General features: G+C 42.5%; 1 protein-coding gene across 1 annotated transcript in view; it reads left to right on the plus strand.

Annotated features, from left to right (window-relative positions):
• The window catches only part of EML6 (EMAP like 6), a 355,810-nt gene that overhangs the window by 177,803 nt on the left and 160,984 nt on the right, over positions 1-17,023 (plus strand). The window contains exon 7 of the mRNA XM_032652246.1: positions 15,336-15,537. Within this exon, the coding sequence (XP_032508137.1) occupies positions 15,336-15,537 (202 nt within the window). The remainder of the gene's footprint in view (positions 1-15,335; positions 15,538-17,023) is intronic.

A 17,023-nucleotide genomic window follows, 5' to 3' on the forward strand; every position in this document is an offset into this window, starting at 1 on the left:
AGCATTTGTTGTAGAGCTGGTTTGGTGGTGCTGAATTCTCTTCACTTTTGCATGTCTGTAAAGCTTTTTTTTTTTTTTTTTTTGCTGTACACGAGCCTCTCACTCTTGCGGCCTCTCCCATTGCGGAGCACAGGCTCCGGATGCGCAGGCTCAGCGACCATGGCTCATGGGCCTAGCCGCTCTGTGGCATGTGGTATCCTCCCGGACTGGGGCACAAACCTGTATCCTCTGCATTGGCAGGCGGATTCTCAGCCACTGTGCCACCAGAGAAGCCTGTAAAGCTTTTGATTTCTCCATAAAATCTGAATGAGATCCTTAACAGGTAGAGTAATCTTGGTTGTAGGTTCTTCCCTTTCATCACTTTATCATGCCACTCCCTCTGGCTTGTAGAGTTTCTGCTGAGAAATCAACTGTTAACCTTATGGGAGTTCCCTTGTATGTTATTTGTCTTTTTTCCCTTGCTGCTTTCAATAATTTTTCTTTGTCTTTAATTTTTGCCAATTTGATTACTATGTGTCTCGGCGTGTTTCTCCTTGGGTTTATCCTGTACGGGACTGGCTGGGCTTCCTGGACTTGGGTGGCTATTTCCTTTCCCATGTTAGGGAAGTTTTCGATTATAATCTCCAGATATTTTCTCTGGTCCTTTCTCTCTCTGTTCTCATTCTGAGACCCCTATAATGTGAATGTTGTTGTGTTTAATGTTGTTCCTGAGGTCTCTTAGGCTGTCTTAATTTATTTTCACTCTTTTTTCTGTAATCTGTTCGGCAGCAGTGAATTCCACCATTCTGTCTTCCCGGTCACTTATCTATTCTTCTACCTCAGTTATTCTGCTATTGATTCCTTCTAGTGTATTTTTCATTTCAATTATTGTATTGTTTATATCTGTATGTTTGTTCTTTAATTCTTCTAGGCCTTTGTTAAACATTTCTTGCATCTTCTTGATCTTTGCCTCTCTTCTTTTTCTGAGGTCCTGGATCATCTTCACTATTATCATTCTGAATTCTTTTTCTGGAAGGTTGCCTATCTCCACTTCATTTAGTTGTTTTTCTGGGTTTTATCTTGTTCATTCATCTGGTACATAGCCCTCTGCCTTTTCATCTTGTCTATCTTTCTATGAATGTGGTTTTTGTTCCACAGGCTGCAGGATTGTAGTTCTTCTTGCTTCTGCTGTCTGCCCTCTGGTGGATGAGGCTATATAAGAGGCTTGTGCAATTTCCTGATGGGAGGTACTGGTGGTGGGTAGAGCTGTCTGTTGCTCTGGTATGCAGAGCTCAGTAAAACTTTAATCCACTTGACTGTTGATGGGTGGGGCTGGGTTCCCTCCCTGTTGGTTGTTTGGCCTGAGGCACCCCAACACTGGAGCCTACCTGGGCTCTTTGGTGGGGCTAATGGTGGACTCTTGGAGGGCTCACGCCAAGGAGTGCTTCCCAGAACTTCTGCTGCCAGTGTCCTTGTCTCCACGGTGAAACAGAGCACCCCCCTGCCTCTGCAGGAGACCCTCCAACACTAGCATGTAGGTCTGGTTCATTCTCCTGTGGGGTCACTACTCCTCCTGGGTCCCAATGCGCACACTACTTTGTGTGTGCCCTCCAAGGGTGGAGTCTCTGTTTCCCCCAGTCCTGTGAAAGTCCTGCAGTCAAATCCCACTATCCTTCAAAATGTGATTCTCTAGGAATTCCTCCTCCTGTTGTCAGACCCCCAGGTTGGGAAGCCTGACGTGGGGCTCAGAACCTTCACTCCAGTGGGTGGACTTCTGTGGTATAAGTGTTCGCCAGTCTGTGAGTCACCCACCCAGCAGTTATGGGATTTGATTTTACTGTGATTGCACCCCTCCTACCGTCTCATTGTGGCTTCTCCTTTGTCTTTGCATGTGGGGTATTTTTTTTGGTGAGTTCCAGTGTCTTCCTTTCGATGATTGTCCAGCAGCTTGTTGTGATTCTGGTGTTCTCGCAAGAGGGAGTGAGAGCACATCCTTCTACTCTGCCATCTTGTTTTCGACTCCCTTTGCCGATTTTTAAATCAGGTTATTTGTTATTTTGTTGCCAAGCTGTAAATATTCTTTATATATCTTAGATATTAACCCCATTATCAGATATATGATTTGTAAATATTTTCTCCCATTGCCTAGGTTGCCTTCTCTGTTGATTATGTCCTATGATGCATAAAAGTTTTTAATTTTGATGTAATCCAATATATCTATTTTTCTGTGTTATTACCTGTGCTTTTGGTGTCATAGCAAGAATTTATTGCCAAATACAATACAATTTCATGAAGAGCTCTCAAGATTTCTTATAAGTGTTTTATGGTTTGGGCTCTTATATTTAGGTCTTTGATCCATTTTTGAGGTAATTTTTGGACATGGTGTTAGGTAAGGGTGCAACTTTTCTTTTTTCCAAAATATTTTTTATAACTAATTTGGCAGCAAAACATGACTTACACTTATTATGAAGCTGTTTATTGTCTTCATATGTGTGAATATTCATACCCTTCATCGCAGAAATATTTGATTTCAAGGTGCTGCCCCAGACTCCACTGGATCTATTACATGAGTTCAAAATCCAAAATTTTCAAAATTCCAAAATGCACCTACCACCAAAAATTTCAGATATATGGGATGGTGGACCTCCAGTACATTTTTCAGTGAATATCAAGTTCTGGAATTTTCAAGCTGGGAGAGACATAGAGTTCCACATGATGTCATCATGTGGAACTCTATCACCTTATGATGAATAGAATGAAGCTCAGGGCCATTGTAGGATTAGAGCTGTAACTCAAGTCTCACACCAAACTCAACAAAAGTGCATTTTGAGTCTGATCATTTTTAAAACAAATTTATGACCTAGGTAAAATAATGAAGCTTAAATGACTTACAGTAGCAGCAAAAAAAGCCAAAAATAATTCTTAAAGCAAGGCAATCAAAATGAATTACATCTGTGGTAATAAAATACTTTGAGCTAATGGTTGTAAATGATTATGTCTAAAGGAGTACAGTAATTAGTCACACAGTATAAGATGCATTATTCATTTACTTATCCATTCAATAAGCATTTATTAAGCATCTACTAAGTGTCAGAAACGTGCCTAGGAACTAGATAGGCTCTTCTAAAAAGTGTGCTTCATGCATTTTATTGGAGTTTTTTGTGTGTTTATTTTAACTCCCAACACATGTTTATTGAATCGTTGCTATGTCTAATGAACCGTAGACTCTGAATCTGCATTAGGTCAAGCAGCATTCCCTCAGTGTTGAGCAAGAGAAGGAGGCTGAAGTCTCGAGGATACAAGATGCCTCTTCTTAGCCTTCTCACCATCTCCTCTGCCCCCTCACTGGTCTGAACCACCATCTTGCGCGCAGGCTACTGCAGTTGCTTTATAACTTGTGTCCCTGCTTCAGCCGTTATTCTCAGAATAGCAGCTGGAGGGAGTTGTTGGAAATTTACATGACCCAGGTCACATTTCCTCAAAACCCTGCCATGATTCCCATCTTCCAAAGAAAAAGAGTACACATCCTTAGGATGGCCTACCAGGCCCCTTCCCCCTCAGGCCTCCCGCCCTCTGCTCTGCCCTCTGCCCAGGCTGCTCCCTCTGCCTGCATCACTCTCCCCAGGAATCTGCATGATTACTACCCCTCTCCTTTGCTCAAGTGAAGCTGCCCAGATGACCTTACTTAAAATTGCAACCCACTCTGCCTCCACCATCCCGCACTCTTGATCCTCTGTTCACAGATCTTCTTTTCACCTTGTAACAAACAGTATAACTTACCTGTTTGTGATGCTTATGGCTGTTGTCTATTTCTACAAGGGCAGGAGCCTCTTTGTTCACTGATGCCTCCCAAGCAAGCCCTTAGAACAGTGCCTGGCACACGCAGGCACCCTGGAAATGGACGAATGATGAAGAGTGCATCGTGTGACTGTAGTGCACGGTGACAGGTGAAATGCTTCAGAGGGAGGAACAGATAATTTCTGTGTTCAAGCTTGGCCCCCACGGACCAGCAGTAGGAGGTCATAGAAAGGCTTAAGGGGGTGAGTGTCACGGTCAGGGCTCCATCTGCTCCAGAGCAGAGAGTGGACTAGAGTGGGGCAGGATTAGAGGTGGGAGCGCAGGTGACTCTTCCCCACTACCCATTCTTCTTATTACCATTTTTCTCCCTCAGAGTACATTGAGGATCATTCTGTCCAGTGGTTCTGAAACAGGGGCGTTTTTATTTTCTGGAAGACAGTTGGCATTGTTTGGAGACATTTTTGATTATCAACTGGGAGGGTGCTACTGGCATTCTTGAGGCCAGGGGCGCTGCTAAACATCCTAAAATGACATATTGCAATGTTAGACACCTCGACTAAGAATTATCCAGCCCCTAATGTTCACAGTGCCGCAACTGAGAAACCCTGGTATAGAAGGTTCAAAGGACCAACTCTCAAATCTGAAAGCAGCCTTGTTGATGATAGAAACAAAGCAAGTATCTTCTGTGGTTCTCCTGGTCCCTTGAGTGCTTCATTGCTCACCTCCACTCCCATCGCATCCATCACCTCTCCCTGTCTGCTCACCTTTGTCCTTTAGGACCTCCTGCGTCACTGGTGTTCTGAGCAAGTGGAAGCCCTGCAGAGGAACGTGCAGGAGCTGCGGATGGTGAGGTGCGCCACCCGAGGAGCGTCGCCTGTTGTTTGCTCAGGCTTGGTGTGGGACGTGGTGTCAGAGAAGCAGAGGCTGGCTGTCTGGTTTGTTCTGGTAGTAATTCCCCTGTAAACACTCTGACCGAGCCGGCCTCCTACAAAGACCAGCCTGGGTGTTCCTTCCCTGGGGTGAAGGCAGCGGGCTTGGCAGTGTGTTTCTGTCCTCCGGGGTCCCGTTAGGCTGTGTGGATCCTTCAGTATTCCTGAGGCTATGGGATTTGGGGTCCTGAGGAGTGGATTTTGTAGAGAGTATCTGATGGAAGTTCTCAGGCAGAGAGCCCTTGTAAACAGGAGCAGCAGGCCGTGGGCACTTCATGCTGCAGGCTCGTGGTGCTTTGTGCTAGGCGCTCTGCATGCAGGATCCCGTATTTCCTGCAGCAGCTCTGGGGGTCCCCAGGCACGGCTGGCTCCCGGGGCATGAGCTCTGCCTACTTGCAGGAGGGCCCTACACTTGGTTTAGTGCTTGCTGTCATCATCTTGAAATTCTTTTTTTTTTTTTTTTAACATCTTTATTGGGGTATAATTGCTTTACAATGGTGTGTTAGTTTCTGCTTTATAACAAAGTGAATCAGTTAAACATATACATATGTTCCCATATCTCTTCCCTCTTGATCTTGAAATTCTTAATCAGTCTTAAACAAGGGGACCTCACATTTCCATTTTGTACTGGGCTCTGTGAATCATAAAGCCACTCCTGTTCCCTGGTCATTGGTGCTCACGAATCCCTGGGGAGATGCCCGCCTTCCCTCCCTCTTGTTTCCCTTAGGTTCCGGACTCTGCCTTCCGCATTACCCTAGGCCGCCAGAGCCCCTGGCCCACCTCCAGACTCCCTAGGCACCTCAGCCACCTCCTGCTGGGGGGGTGGGGGGCTGCAGTTTTCCCACATCCCCTCCCAACACTCCCTCTTCCGTCTGAGTGAAATCTCTCTCCCTCTTGTCCTTTTATTACCTTTTACCTGGGGCGCTCCTTAGTACTTCACCTTTAATAAGATTAGGTTGGTAGGAGAAGGCCATCATGCTCTCTTGTTTGATCTTTGGTACCATGTCCTGGGTGCGCATCCACAGAGAAGGGAAATACCTTTGTGGGGAAGAGAGTTTGCTCCAGACTGGCACTGCCTGAATCCTCATTTTATCTCCATCACCTACTCGCTCTGGGACTTGGGGCAAATAAGGTAAACTGTCTGTGCTGTAATTTCCGCATTTATATATTTCCTGTCCCTACCTATGGCCTGGTGCTGTCCGAGGGCCTCCTCCTGAGTCGCTGTGAGCCTTCCTGGGCACATGTGCAAAGCTCTGGGTGCAGGGCTGGGAATGTCTGGGAGAACCGTTCCTGCCCATTTACAGAACTTGTTTGTTTGACTCCAAAAGGATTTCTCAAAGTTGCACTTATTTTTGGCTATCTGCTCATCAGGCCTTCAGCTTTCTAATCTACTAGAGTGGAGTTTTCCAACGTTTGGTTGAAGAACCACTGCATTAGAATCAGCCTGGAAATCTGAATTTTCAGCAGTCTGACTAAGGTCTGAGAACGCACACTAGTTTGGGAACAGCTTGATAGTGGTTGGTTCTCAACAAGTGGTTCTCAGCCCTGGTGAGCTAAAAATAACTATGCCCAGCTCCACTCCAGGGCAATTGAGAGAAACTTCTGAGTAGGGTCCAGGCATCCATGTTTTGTTTTGTTTTGTTTTTGCCCACGCCGCGAGGCTTGTGGGGATCTTAGTTCCCCGACCAGGGATCGAACCCGCCCCCTCAGCAGTGAAAGCACAGAGTCCTAACCACTGGACTGCCAGGGAATTCCCTGGGCATCCCTGTTTTAAAAACACTTTCTATGTAGTTTCTGATGGACAGTAAGTGTTGGAGCAACTGCTCTTGGCCCTTTACCATATATCAGGCCTCGGTGCACCAGATTTAAGAACACTAATAAGTATCAATACCAACCCCCTCCCAGCTGCCAGTCTTCCCTTCTTGGGCCAAACAACTGAGGGAAGAAAAACATTTTATTCCCCAAAGAGTTCTTTTTGTCAGATATAGCCTTTCCTTCTGAGAGTCGGCAGTGCTGGCACGTCAAAATGACCTAGAGGGGTGGGATAGGGAGGGTGGGAGGGAGGCTCAAGAGGGAGGGGATATGTATGCATATGGCTGATTCACTTTGGTGTACTACAGAAACTAACACAGTATTGTAAAGCAATTATACTCCAATAAAGATCTATTTAAAAAAATGGTAACAAACAACATGACAAATAAGTTGTAACACAAGGATGTAACTAAGAGACTCAAGGAAAGGCAAAAGCAGCAACTTCATAGCTCGTGGTGCTGACCCTGCCTGGGGACGGAATCTGACCACACGCACAGCAGGTTGTTCTCCATTGAGATGTGAACTCAGTAAAAACCTGCTGGTTAAAAATAATAACAACTGATATTTATTGATTAGTTTCCTAAGTACCAGACACTGGGTCAAGTGTTTAAATATACGATTGCATTGAATCCTCGTAACAGGGCTGTGATGTGTGAGTGCTAATATTCTCTGCAATTTACAGGTAGGGCAACTGAAGCTTTGAAAGGTTAAATACTTGCCATGTCACAGAGCTGGGATATAAATCCAGTCCCTGTACTTAACCATTCAATGACCTAGTGGAAAATAAGCAATGTCCTTTAGGTCTGTGTTGATACTCATGGACTAGATCTCCCATGCCCAGGTTTCAGAACTGTCACAGAGGGGATTGAAAGGATAATGTTTCCCACTCCCTGGTCTGAATATAAAATCCGGGCAAAGGGCTGGTGAAAATTTGATCTTAGCCTCTAGGATTTTTATGTTGAGGTGGGTGGTTGCTCTCTACTGCCATCTGCTGGCTGTCTGGACCAAGCACAGGCCAGAACCCCACATTTCTCATCGTAGAACGAGCGGCCGAGAAGGCCCCCGTGTCCAAAATGTGCACCCCTCACCAATTCAGCAAAATGCCTTCAGTTCATTCTGTCAAGAGTCTCTGAAACATGCACTTTTTAAGAAGAAAGGAGAATTTCTATAGTTTAAAATAATTAGGATGGTTTTCCCTGGCTCTCTTTTCACTCCTGGTGGATTTCTAACCGTAGTCCAGATAATACCTTATATTTGTCTGACTCCCAGAGCAGAAGATAAAGAAACAAAGCCAACTTAATACTTACCAAAGCAATGGTCACCTCGGCCAGTCCGAGGTGACCAATAACGTTCCTAAATGGGACGTTATTAGGAAACTTGAATATAGCTCTCTACCCACTGAGGTGTCCTTAGGAAGTCATTCCTTTTTTTAAATTTTTTTTATTTTTTTGTTGCTTAATTCTTATTTATTTTTAACATCTTTATTGGAGTATAATTGCTTCACAATGGTGTGTTAGTTTCTGCTTTATAACAAACTGAATCAGCCACACATATACATACGTTACCATATCTTCTCCCTCCTACGTCTCCCTCCCTCCCACTCTCCCTATCCCACCCCCCCCCCAGGCAGTCACAAAGCACCGAGCTGATCTCCCCACGCCATGCGGCTGCCTCCCATCAGCTATCCACCTCACGCCCAGTAGTGTATATATGTCCATGCCACTCTCCCACCCCGTCACAGCTTACCCCTCCCCCCCCCCATATCCTCAAGTCCATTCTCTAGTAGGTCTGTGTCTTTATTCCCGTCTTACCCCTAGGTTCTACATGACCTTTTTTTTTCTTAGATTCCGTATATATGTGTTAGCATATGGTATTTGTTTTTCTCTTTCTGACTTACTTCACTCTGTATGACAGACTTTATGTCCATCCACATCACTACAAATAACTCAATTTCATTTCTTCTTATGGCTGAGTAATATGCCTTGTATATATGTGCCACATCTTCTTTACCCATTCATCCGATGATGGACACTTAGGTTGCTTCCATCTCCTGGCTATTGTAAATAGAGCTCTAATGAACATTTTGGTGCATGACTCTTTTTGAATTATGGTTTTCTCAGAGTATATGCCCTGTAGTGGGATTGCTGGGTCGTATGGTAGTTCAATGCAATCCCTATCAAACTACCAATGGCATTTTTCACAGAACTAGAACAAAAAATTTCTCAATTTGTATGGAAACACAAAAGACCCCAAATAGCCAAAGCAATCTTGCGAACGAAAAATGGAGCTGGAGGAATCAGGCTTCCTGACTTCAGACTATACTACAAAGCTACAGTAATGAAGACAGTATGATACTGGCACAAAAACAGAAATATAGATCAATGGAACAGAATAGAAAGGCCAGAGATAAACCCACGTACATATGGCCACCTTATCTTTGATAAAGGAGGCAAGAATATACAATGGAGAAAAGACAGCGTCTTCAATAAGTGGTGCTGGGACCACTGGATGGCCAAATGTAAAAGAATGAAGTTAGAACACTCCCTAACACCATACACAAAATTATAATGGATTAAAGACCTGAATGTAAGGCCAGACACTATAAAACTCTTAGAGGAAAACATAGGCAGAACACTCTATGACATAAATCACAGCAAGATCCTTTTTGACCTACCTCCTAGAGAAATGGAAATAAAAACAAAAATAAACAAATGGGACCTAATGAAACTTCAAAGCTTTTGCACAGCAAAGGAAACCATAAACAAGACCAAAAGACAACCCTCAGAATGGGAGAAAATATTTGCAAATGAAGCAACTGACAAAGGATTAATCTCCAAAATTTACAAGTCATTCCTATTTTAAATGGTTCTCTGGGAAGTGAGAGTGGCCTAGCATCCTGTCTGTCTCTGTAGGTAGAGCCCTGGGGTCGACTTGTCTGATGTGACAAAATCCAATTTATCTCTTTGAAGAACTGAGTGTTTGTGGAGATCCTGAGCTGGTCTCCAGAGAAAATGTTCACAGCTCATTAGGTTTATGTTGCAAACAATGAAAATGAAACAACTCCTCCCCTGGTTCTGTCTCTCTACTTCTTCCCCTGCCCCTACTTAGTCAGAAATAATCCATTATCAGTTTAAGTTCATTGCCTTTGCTACATGTAAATCTTCTCCCTTTTGTTGGTTAGTTCAGTGGAACGCTTTTTTCAAATGAAATCCGCTAGAAAACATAGACTGTGAGTTGTTGAGGGAAAAGCAGGGGTTGGATCCTCAGACTCTGCCTCTCGCCCCTCATTTCCCTGCACTCTCCTTGCCAGGCCCCTGCGGCTCTTTTAGGAATCCAGGAACTCCCTGGACACAGTCTGAAAACACAGTTGGGTGCTGTGTAGCTGGACTGCCTCATCAGTCTAGGCTGAGGTGGAAGGTTCTTTTTTGTTCTAAACCTCTTAAAGACAAAGCAAATATTTTTAAAATGTTAACACATTGATTCCATGTGATGGGTTGTTTGTTATAATATTCTTGACCTTTCTGAATTTGTTCCCCAAACAAGAAGTTAAAAAATAGTGGGGATGGTGGGGAGAAAAATGTTTGTACGCTGGATCAAACACAGTGCTGGTCCTTTGGGAGAAACTCTGTTTTCAAGCCATTTAGTCTTAGGGGATGGAGGAATACACTGTTGGAGGAAAACGGGAAGAACTGGCCTGTTCATGCTTGTAGTAGTGCCTTGGGTGCCAGGCCTGCTTGGAAAGGGTGAGTCTTTAGGACAGTCAATGGAATTATAAAAGGATTGTGCTTTGAGTATTTTGATAACAGTTAAAATATGTAACATTGCTAAGATATATAAGATGTGTATATATATATAGCTGTATATATGTATGTATATATCATTTTTACTGATTGACATATAACAGTTTCAGATATACAACATAATGATTATATACAATGTGTGTATATAATATATATTATATTACATATATTATAATATGTATGTATTATATATGTGTTCTCTATACATAAAGTATATATTTGTCTCAAAGCGATGACCACAATAAGCCTAGTTAATGTCCATCACCACACATAGTTACACATTTTTTTTCTTGTGATGAAAACTTTTAAAATCCACTTTCAAGATACATTAGCTACTCTCAAATATACATTACGATATTACTAAATGTACATTGTACATATTCATCATGCTGTCCATTACACCCCCAGCCAGGACCTATTTATTTTGTAACTGGAAGTTTGTGCCTTTGACTACCTTCACCCATTTTGCCTACTGCCCACCCCTACCTCTGGCAATCACCAATCTGTTCTCTGTATCTGTGAGTTTTTTGGGTTTGTTTTTACTTTTATATTTTAGATTCCACATAAAAGTGAGATCATACAATATTTGTCTTTCTCTGTCTGACTTATTTTGCTTAGCAGTATGCCCTCAGAAGTCACCCATGTTGTCCCAAATAGCAATAATTCCTTTTTTTGTAGCTGAATGATATTCTATTGTACATGTATGTATCACATTTCTTTATCCATTGATGGACGCTTAGGTTGTTTGCATATCATGGCTATTGTGAGTAATGTTGCAGGGAACATGGGGGTGCAGATACCTTTTAGAGTTAGTGTTTTTGTTTGCTTCAGAAGCAGCAGTGTTGGATCATACAGTAGTTCTATTTTTAATTTTTGAGGAACCTCCATGGTGTTACCCATAGTGGCTATACCAATTTACATTCCCACAGTGCCCAAGTGTTCCCTTTGCCCCACATTCTTGCCAACACTTGTTATTTCTTGTCTTTTTGAAAAAATAATAGCCATTGTAATAAGTATGAGATAATATCTCATTATGGTTTTTGTTTTTTGTTTTTGTATTTTTGGCTGCACCCTGCAGCTTGCAGGGTCTTAGTCCCCTGACCAGGGATCAAACCCCTGCCCCCTGCAGTGGAAGCATGGAGTCCAAACCACTGGACCACCAAGGAATTCCCTCATTGTGGTTTTTTTTTTTTTTTTTTTAATTTTATTTATTTATTTATTTTTGGCTGTGTTGGGTCTTCGTTTCTGTGCGAGGGCTTTCTCCAGTCGCGGCAAGCGGGGGCCACTCTTCATCGCGGTGCGCGGGCCTCTCACTATCGCGGCCTCTCTTGTTGCGGAGCACAGGCTCCAGACGTGCAGGCTCAGTAGTCATGGCTCACGGGCCTAGTTGCTCCGCGGCATGTGGGACCTTCCCAGACCAGGGCTCGAACCCGTGTCCCCTGCATTAGCAGACGGATTCTCAACCACCGCACCACCAGGGAAGCCCACCTCATTGTGGTTTTGATTTGCAGTTCTCTGACGATTAGGGATGTGGAGCATCATTTCATGTATCTGTTGACTATCTGTATGTCTTCTTTGGGAAAGTGTCTATTCAGATCCTCTGCCCATTTTTTAATCAGATTGGGGGTTTTTGCTATTGAGTTGTATGAGCTCTCTATATATTTTGGATATTAACCGCTTATCAGATGTATGATTTGCAAATATCTTCTCCCATTTGGTAGGTTGCCTTACCGTTTTGTTGATGGTTTCCTTTGCTGTGCAGAAGCTTTCTAGTTTGATGTAGTCTCACTTGTTTACTTTTGCTTTTGTTGTTTTTGCTTTTGGTGTCAGAGCCAAAAAATTATAGCCAAGACTGATGTCAAAGAGCTTACCACCTATGTTTTCATCTAGGAGTTTTATGTTTTCAGGTCTTATATTCAAGTCTTTAATCCATTTTGAGTTTATTTTATATGTTTCTTTTGCATGTGGCTGTCTAGTTTTTCCAACACCATTTATGGAAGAAACTGTCCTTTCCCTATTGTATATTCATAAAATGAATATATATATCTCTGCTTACAAATGTCTGGCTCCTCCTTAGAGTGCAAAATCCATGAGGGCATGAGCCTGGCTTGTTTACTGTTCAGGCTCCAGTCTTGGGCATGTAATAGGTGCTCAATAAAAATTTTTTGTATAAATAAATGAATATATCCCTCCTTCTTTGAAGGGTCTCATTGAGGGTGGAGATGTTGTCTTTTATTTCTTGGTATCTCCAAGACTTGAGAAATGTTTGTGATTTGAATGTTTTATTTTATTCATTCGTCAATTCTTATTGAGCATCTACCACATGCCAGACACTGTGCTAGGTACTGAGGATACAGCAGTGTATAAAACTGAGAAAACGCTTGTTTTCACAGACATTAGTGAGAGGAAATGGACAATGAATATAATAAACTAGTAAATTCTTTAAATTTTTTTGCCAATTTTGGAATATAATTAATATCCCTATTTACTTCCTATTTCTGAAGAACAAAGTATTATACCTTTCCTGTAATAAAATTGTAGATGATGCAAAGCCTGCTGGGGAGACAACAAATTCACCCCCTTCCTAGAGAAAATCAGAACATGTTAATAATAAGGCATGGGAAAAAGATAAGGATGAGAAAGGGGCAGTAGCAAAAGGATTGTTTCCTCCTTAGCTGAGCTTCCTGCCCTGTCAGCCTGCCATCTTATCCTGACTGCTTTCCCCACACATCTGTCCTTTTCAATCTTGAAAGCCCGTCATGATGCTTGCAGTGGAGGATTTTGAGTGACCCTGAACTAGCCGTTGCCAAGGTATCCCTACTTAACTACTCATAGCAGGAATAATAAATCTGCCTGTGTGCTGTCTCCTTCCATTTCAAGACACATAACAATGAATTCAGAGCAGGAAGTAAAGAGAGTTATCTCATGTAATAATAGCCTTGTACCTTAAAAAAAAATACTTTTTGTAAACAAATTCATTATCTCATTGGATACTTTCAAGACCACAGTGAGTTGAGATGAGGATTTCAGGAACTTCCCTGGTGGCGCAGTGGTTAAGAATCCGCCTGCCAATGCAGGAGACACGTGTTTGAGCCCTGGTCCAGGAAGATTGCACATGTCACAGAGCAGCTAAGCCCGTGCACCACAACTACTGAGCCTGTGCTCTGGACCCCGTGAGCCACAATTACTAAGCCTGTGTGCCACAACTACTGAAGCCCACGTGCCTAGAGCCCATGCTCCACAACAAGAGAAGCCACTGCAATGAGAAGCCCGTGCACTGCAGTGAAGAGTAGCCCCCGCTCACCGCAACTAGAGAAAGCCCACACACAGCAGCGAAGACCCAACACAGCCAAAAATAAATATTAAAAATAAATGAGGATTTCAGTTATGGTGTCCAGATACCCCCAATTAAACCTTATATTGTCCCATCATTTGTCCTGGATTTTTTTTAACAGACTTTATTTTTTTTAGGGCAGTTTTAGGTTCACAGCAAAATTGAATGGAAGGTACAGAGATTTCTCATATACCTCTGTCCTCATACACACACAGCCTCCCTGTCAACATTGCCCACCAGAATGGTACATTGGTTACAGTGGATGAACCTGCATTGACATATCATCGCCGAAAGCCTATAGCTCACATTAGGGTTCACTGTTGGTGTTGTATATTCTGTGAGTTTTGACACATGTATAATAACATATACCTACCATTATAGGTCCTATGGAGTTTCATGGCCCTAAAAATCTTCTGTGTGTCTGCCTATTTGTCCCTCTGTCCTAGACCTTTCATTCTGTGATAAAGTGTCATTATAATTTTAGATTTGAAAATATTTTTGATAGAATTATTTAATAGGTTTTTCAATATAGTAAAGCTGCTTTCTTGGTTAATAAATATTTTACAAACTTATGTAAATTTAATAATCTCTAGAGCCTACTTTTACTTGCAGAGGGGTCCTGATTTGGATGATAAATTACATGGTCTCCATAATTACAATCTGCATTTAAGGGGAGAAAAACTGGTCCCCAGAGAAAAGGGGACTCTCCCTGGTATGTCTGGCCAATCGGGTGTAGAGCAGGACTGAAGTCCAGGTGCTCTGATTTCTGGCACTTTTTACACAAAAGACACAAAGCCAGACGTGGAGACAACTCAGATCTCAAAGCTTATCACATCCTTAAGTAGTTTAAAGTTATGAAAGTGGGATTGCTTCTGCATTTCTAATTCAGACGTGAGAAAATTCACTATGTACGTAAATAATGTAGCCGGTGAGGAATAGAACAGACTGAGAGAAGCCCAGATCAACACACAGGCAGGCAAGTGGGGATCTGCCTGAAGAGGATGGAATGATACGGAGGAAGGTTGGGTTTAAAAGGGAGTACTGTGCTCTTAGAGAAGATTCCATAAATCGATAAGTCAGTGAGGAAAAACATCTTCAGATGTTTGATGGTATTCTGAGACTGAAATTAGAGTTTCATTTGCATATTTCTGGGACACGGGTGCATCTATTTATCCAGCAGAATGAGTCTAGGTTCTGATCAAATACATACTGAACTTGCCTAATGTGATAATCAACCGTCCTGTAGTATCACCCACGTATAATTTTATTACAATGTTAGCATCCTAAAGATTGAAGTGATTATTAACTTTTCCATAGCAAATCAGAAGGAAATTGTTTCAAAGAGGGTTAGGTTTTCATAAAGACCAATTCCTGTTCTTATATTCACTTTAAGGTGTTGTATTTAATATAGACCCTGCTGTAGAAACACAGTTAGCCTAAGTCAGACAGGAAAGAGCAGTCACTCCTTTACAAAATAAATCACAAGAGGTCGGGGGAACAACTAACACACAGAAGGCAGTGGTCAATAACACAGGGTGGTGTGTGGAGTTGATTCTCCACACCCAGGCATTGTTCAGATGTGTTGCCTTAGGTGCTATCCTGGTGACAGGGTATTAACTTTAGGTGTTTTATTTGTGAATGGTGTGGAGATATGCATTTATTTTATTCGTTTATTTTCGTCAGGCCTCTCTATCCGGAGTGTGTGCTGGAAAGCAGACCGCCTTCTAGCAGGGACCCAGGACAGCGAGATATTTGAAGTGATCGTGCGAGAACGGGACAAGCCAATGCTGATCCTGCAGGGCCACTGTGAGGGGGAGCTCTGGGCTCTGGCCCTGCACCCCAAGAAGCCGCTGGCTGTGACAGGCAGCGATGACCGCTCTGTCAGGTGAGGCCCCAGAAGGGGTGGCTGTAACCTCACTCACCTCCCTGGGATAACAGATTCATTTTGCCCAAATTTGTTTATTACTTTCAGAGAAGGATAACCCACAGTGCAGAACCTCACAATTTCCAAACAGAATGTTAAGCCATTTTGCTTAACAACAGTTGGCTTCTTGACCTTTTCTTGTTGCTATCTTTCTTTGGCTCCATCTTAAGTCAAGAAATGTTCTTAGAAGTGAAAATTCACTACTGCTGGTTAGATTGGCCTCCAGGTCTCTTCCAGCTGAAGATGTAAGCTGAGTGCACTCATCTGTGATAAGCTCATGTTTCTTCCCGTACCTTCGGTCCTGCTGGAGGCAGCCTGGCAATTTCACAGCTGAGTCACTCATCATCAGTTTAGTCACAGACTAAACATCACCGAGAGAACTGAAATTCTGATTTTCAAAGTCGTCTTTAGCACGTGAGTCATTAATTCTTTCTTTGCTCAAAATTCCCTGTGAGAATTTACAGTGTCTTCAGATCAAAGGAAAGTGCGGGTTCCTAAGAAAATATGCCCATTTTTTTAGGGCCTCAAGTGTTCTCACTATGGATCACCTGTTATTTGAGAACTTGACAGTAGTAACATGAGCAAAGTGATTCTGCTTCCACTGTTCTTGAGACTGTTGAAAGACTGATTTGAAAGTGTGAGATGAAGACTATTCCACTGATTCCAGTATTTCCGTACTACTGAGCTTTAAGTGTGCTCAGCAACAAGCAGGCCAGAAAGAGAGTCCGTGACAGTGAGAGGAAGAGACTGATTGATATTCAGTTGATGGATTACTGCTTCTGGGTTTGAATAGCTAAAGTGGAGCACTGTATACTAGACTAAAGGTCACTGCTCCCCACCCCCCGCCCTTATTCTGTATGTTTGTGAAATGCAATGGGTATACTCATTAGAAAAGCATAAATCCAAAGATAAAACCATTTTTGAGTTTCTACTGAGCACTAAAGCCTCATCAATCTAAAAATCAGTGAAAACGATTACAATTTTCTCTTCATGTGACATAAATGTTTATTTGGCTTTTACTTCTCTACACTCACTTCCTCCTCCTCTCTTCCTTTTCCTTCCATTACTCTGAGCCAAACCAATGCCAACTTATTCAGACACCCAAGAAACTTGATTCATACCCATCCCGATATAAGGGATTTCAAGAAAGTTGTTGGCTTTTATATTTTAACAACTGTGTTGAGTCTTAGAATTGCAAAGAGCCCTTACTGCCAGAATTTGTATTACTTTCCTTAACCATTAATTTGGCTAAAGTTTTAAATGGCATTTTTACACTGAGTTTTGAAATGTAGGAAGGGTATAAGTCATAATTTCTTGATAAAAATTAGCTTAGCGGGTTTATAAGATTAGTGCAGTTTGCTGAGGAGTGATGGTTTCTTCATGCTAGTCAAGCAAAGTTTACATTGCTTAAAATAGTACAAGGCTAAAAGCAGCGTGAGATTATGAA

This window comes from Phocoena sinus, chromosome 13 (assembly GCF_008692025.1).
Source record: "Phocoena sinus isolate mPhoSin1 chromosome 13, mPhoSin1.pri, whole genome shotgun sequence".
Classification (NCBI taxonomy): domain Eukaryota; kingdom Metazoa; phylum Chordata; class Mammalia; order Artiodactyla; family Phocoenidae; genus Phocoena; species Phocoena sinus.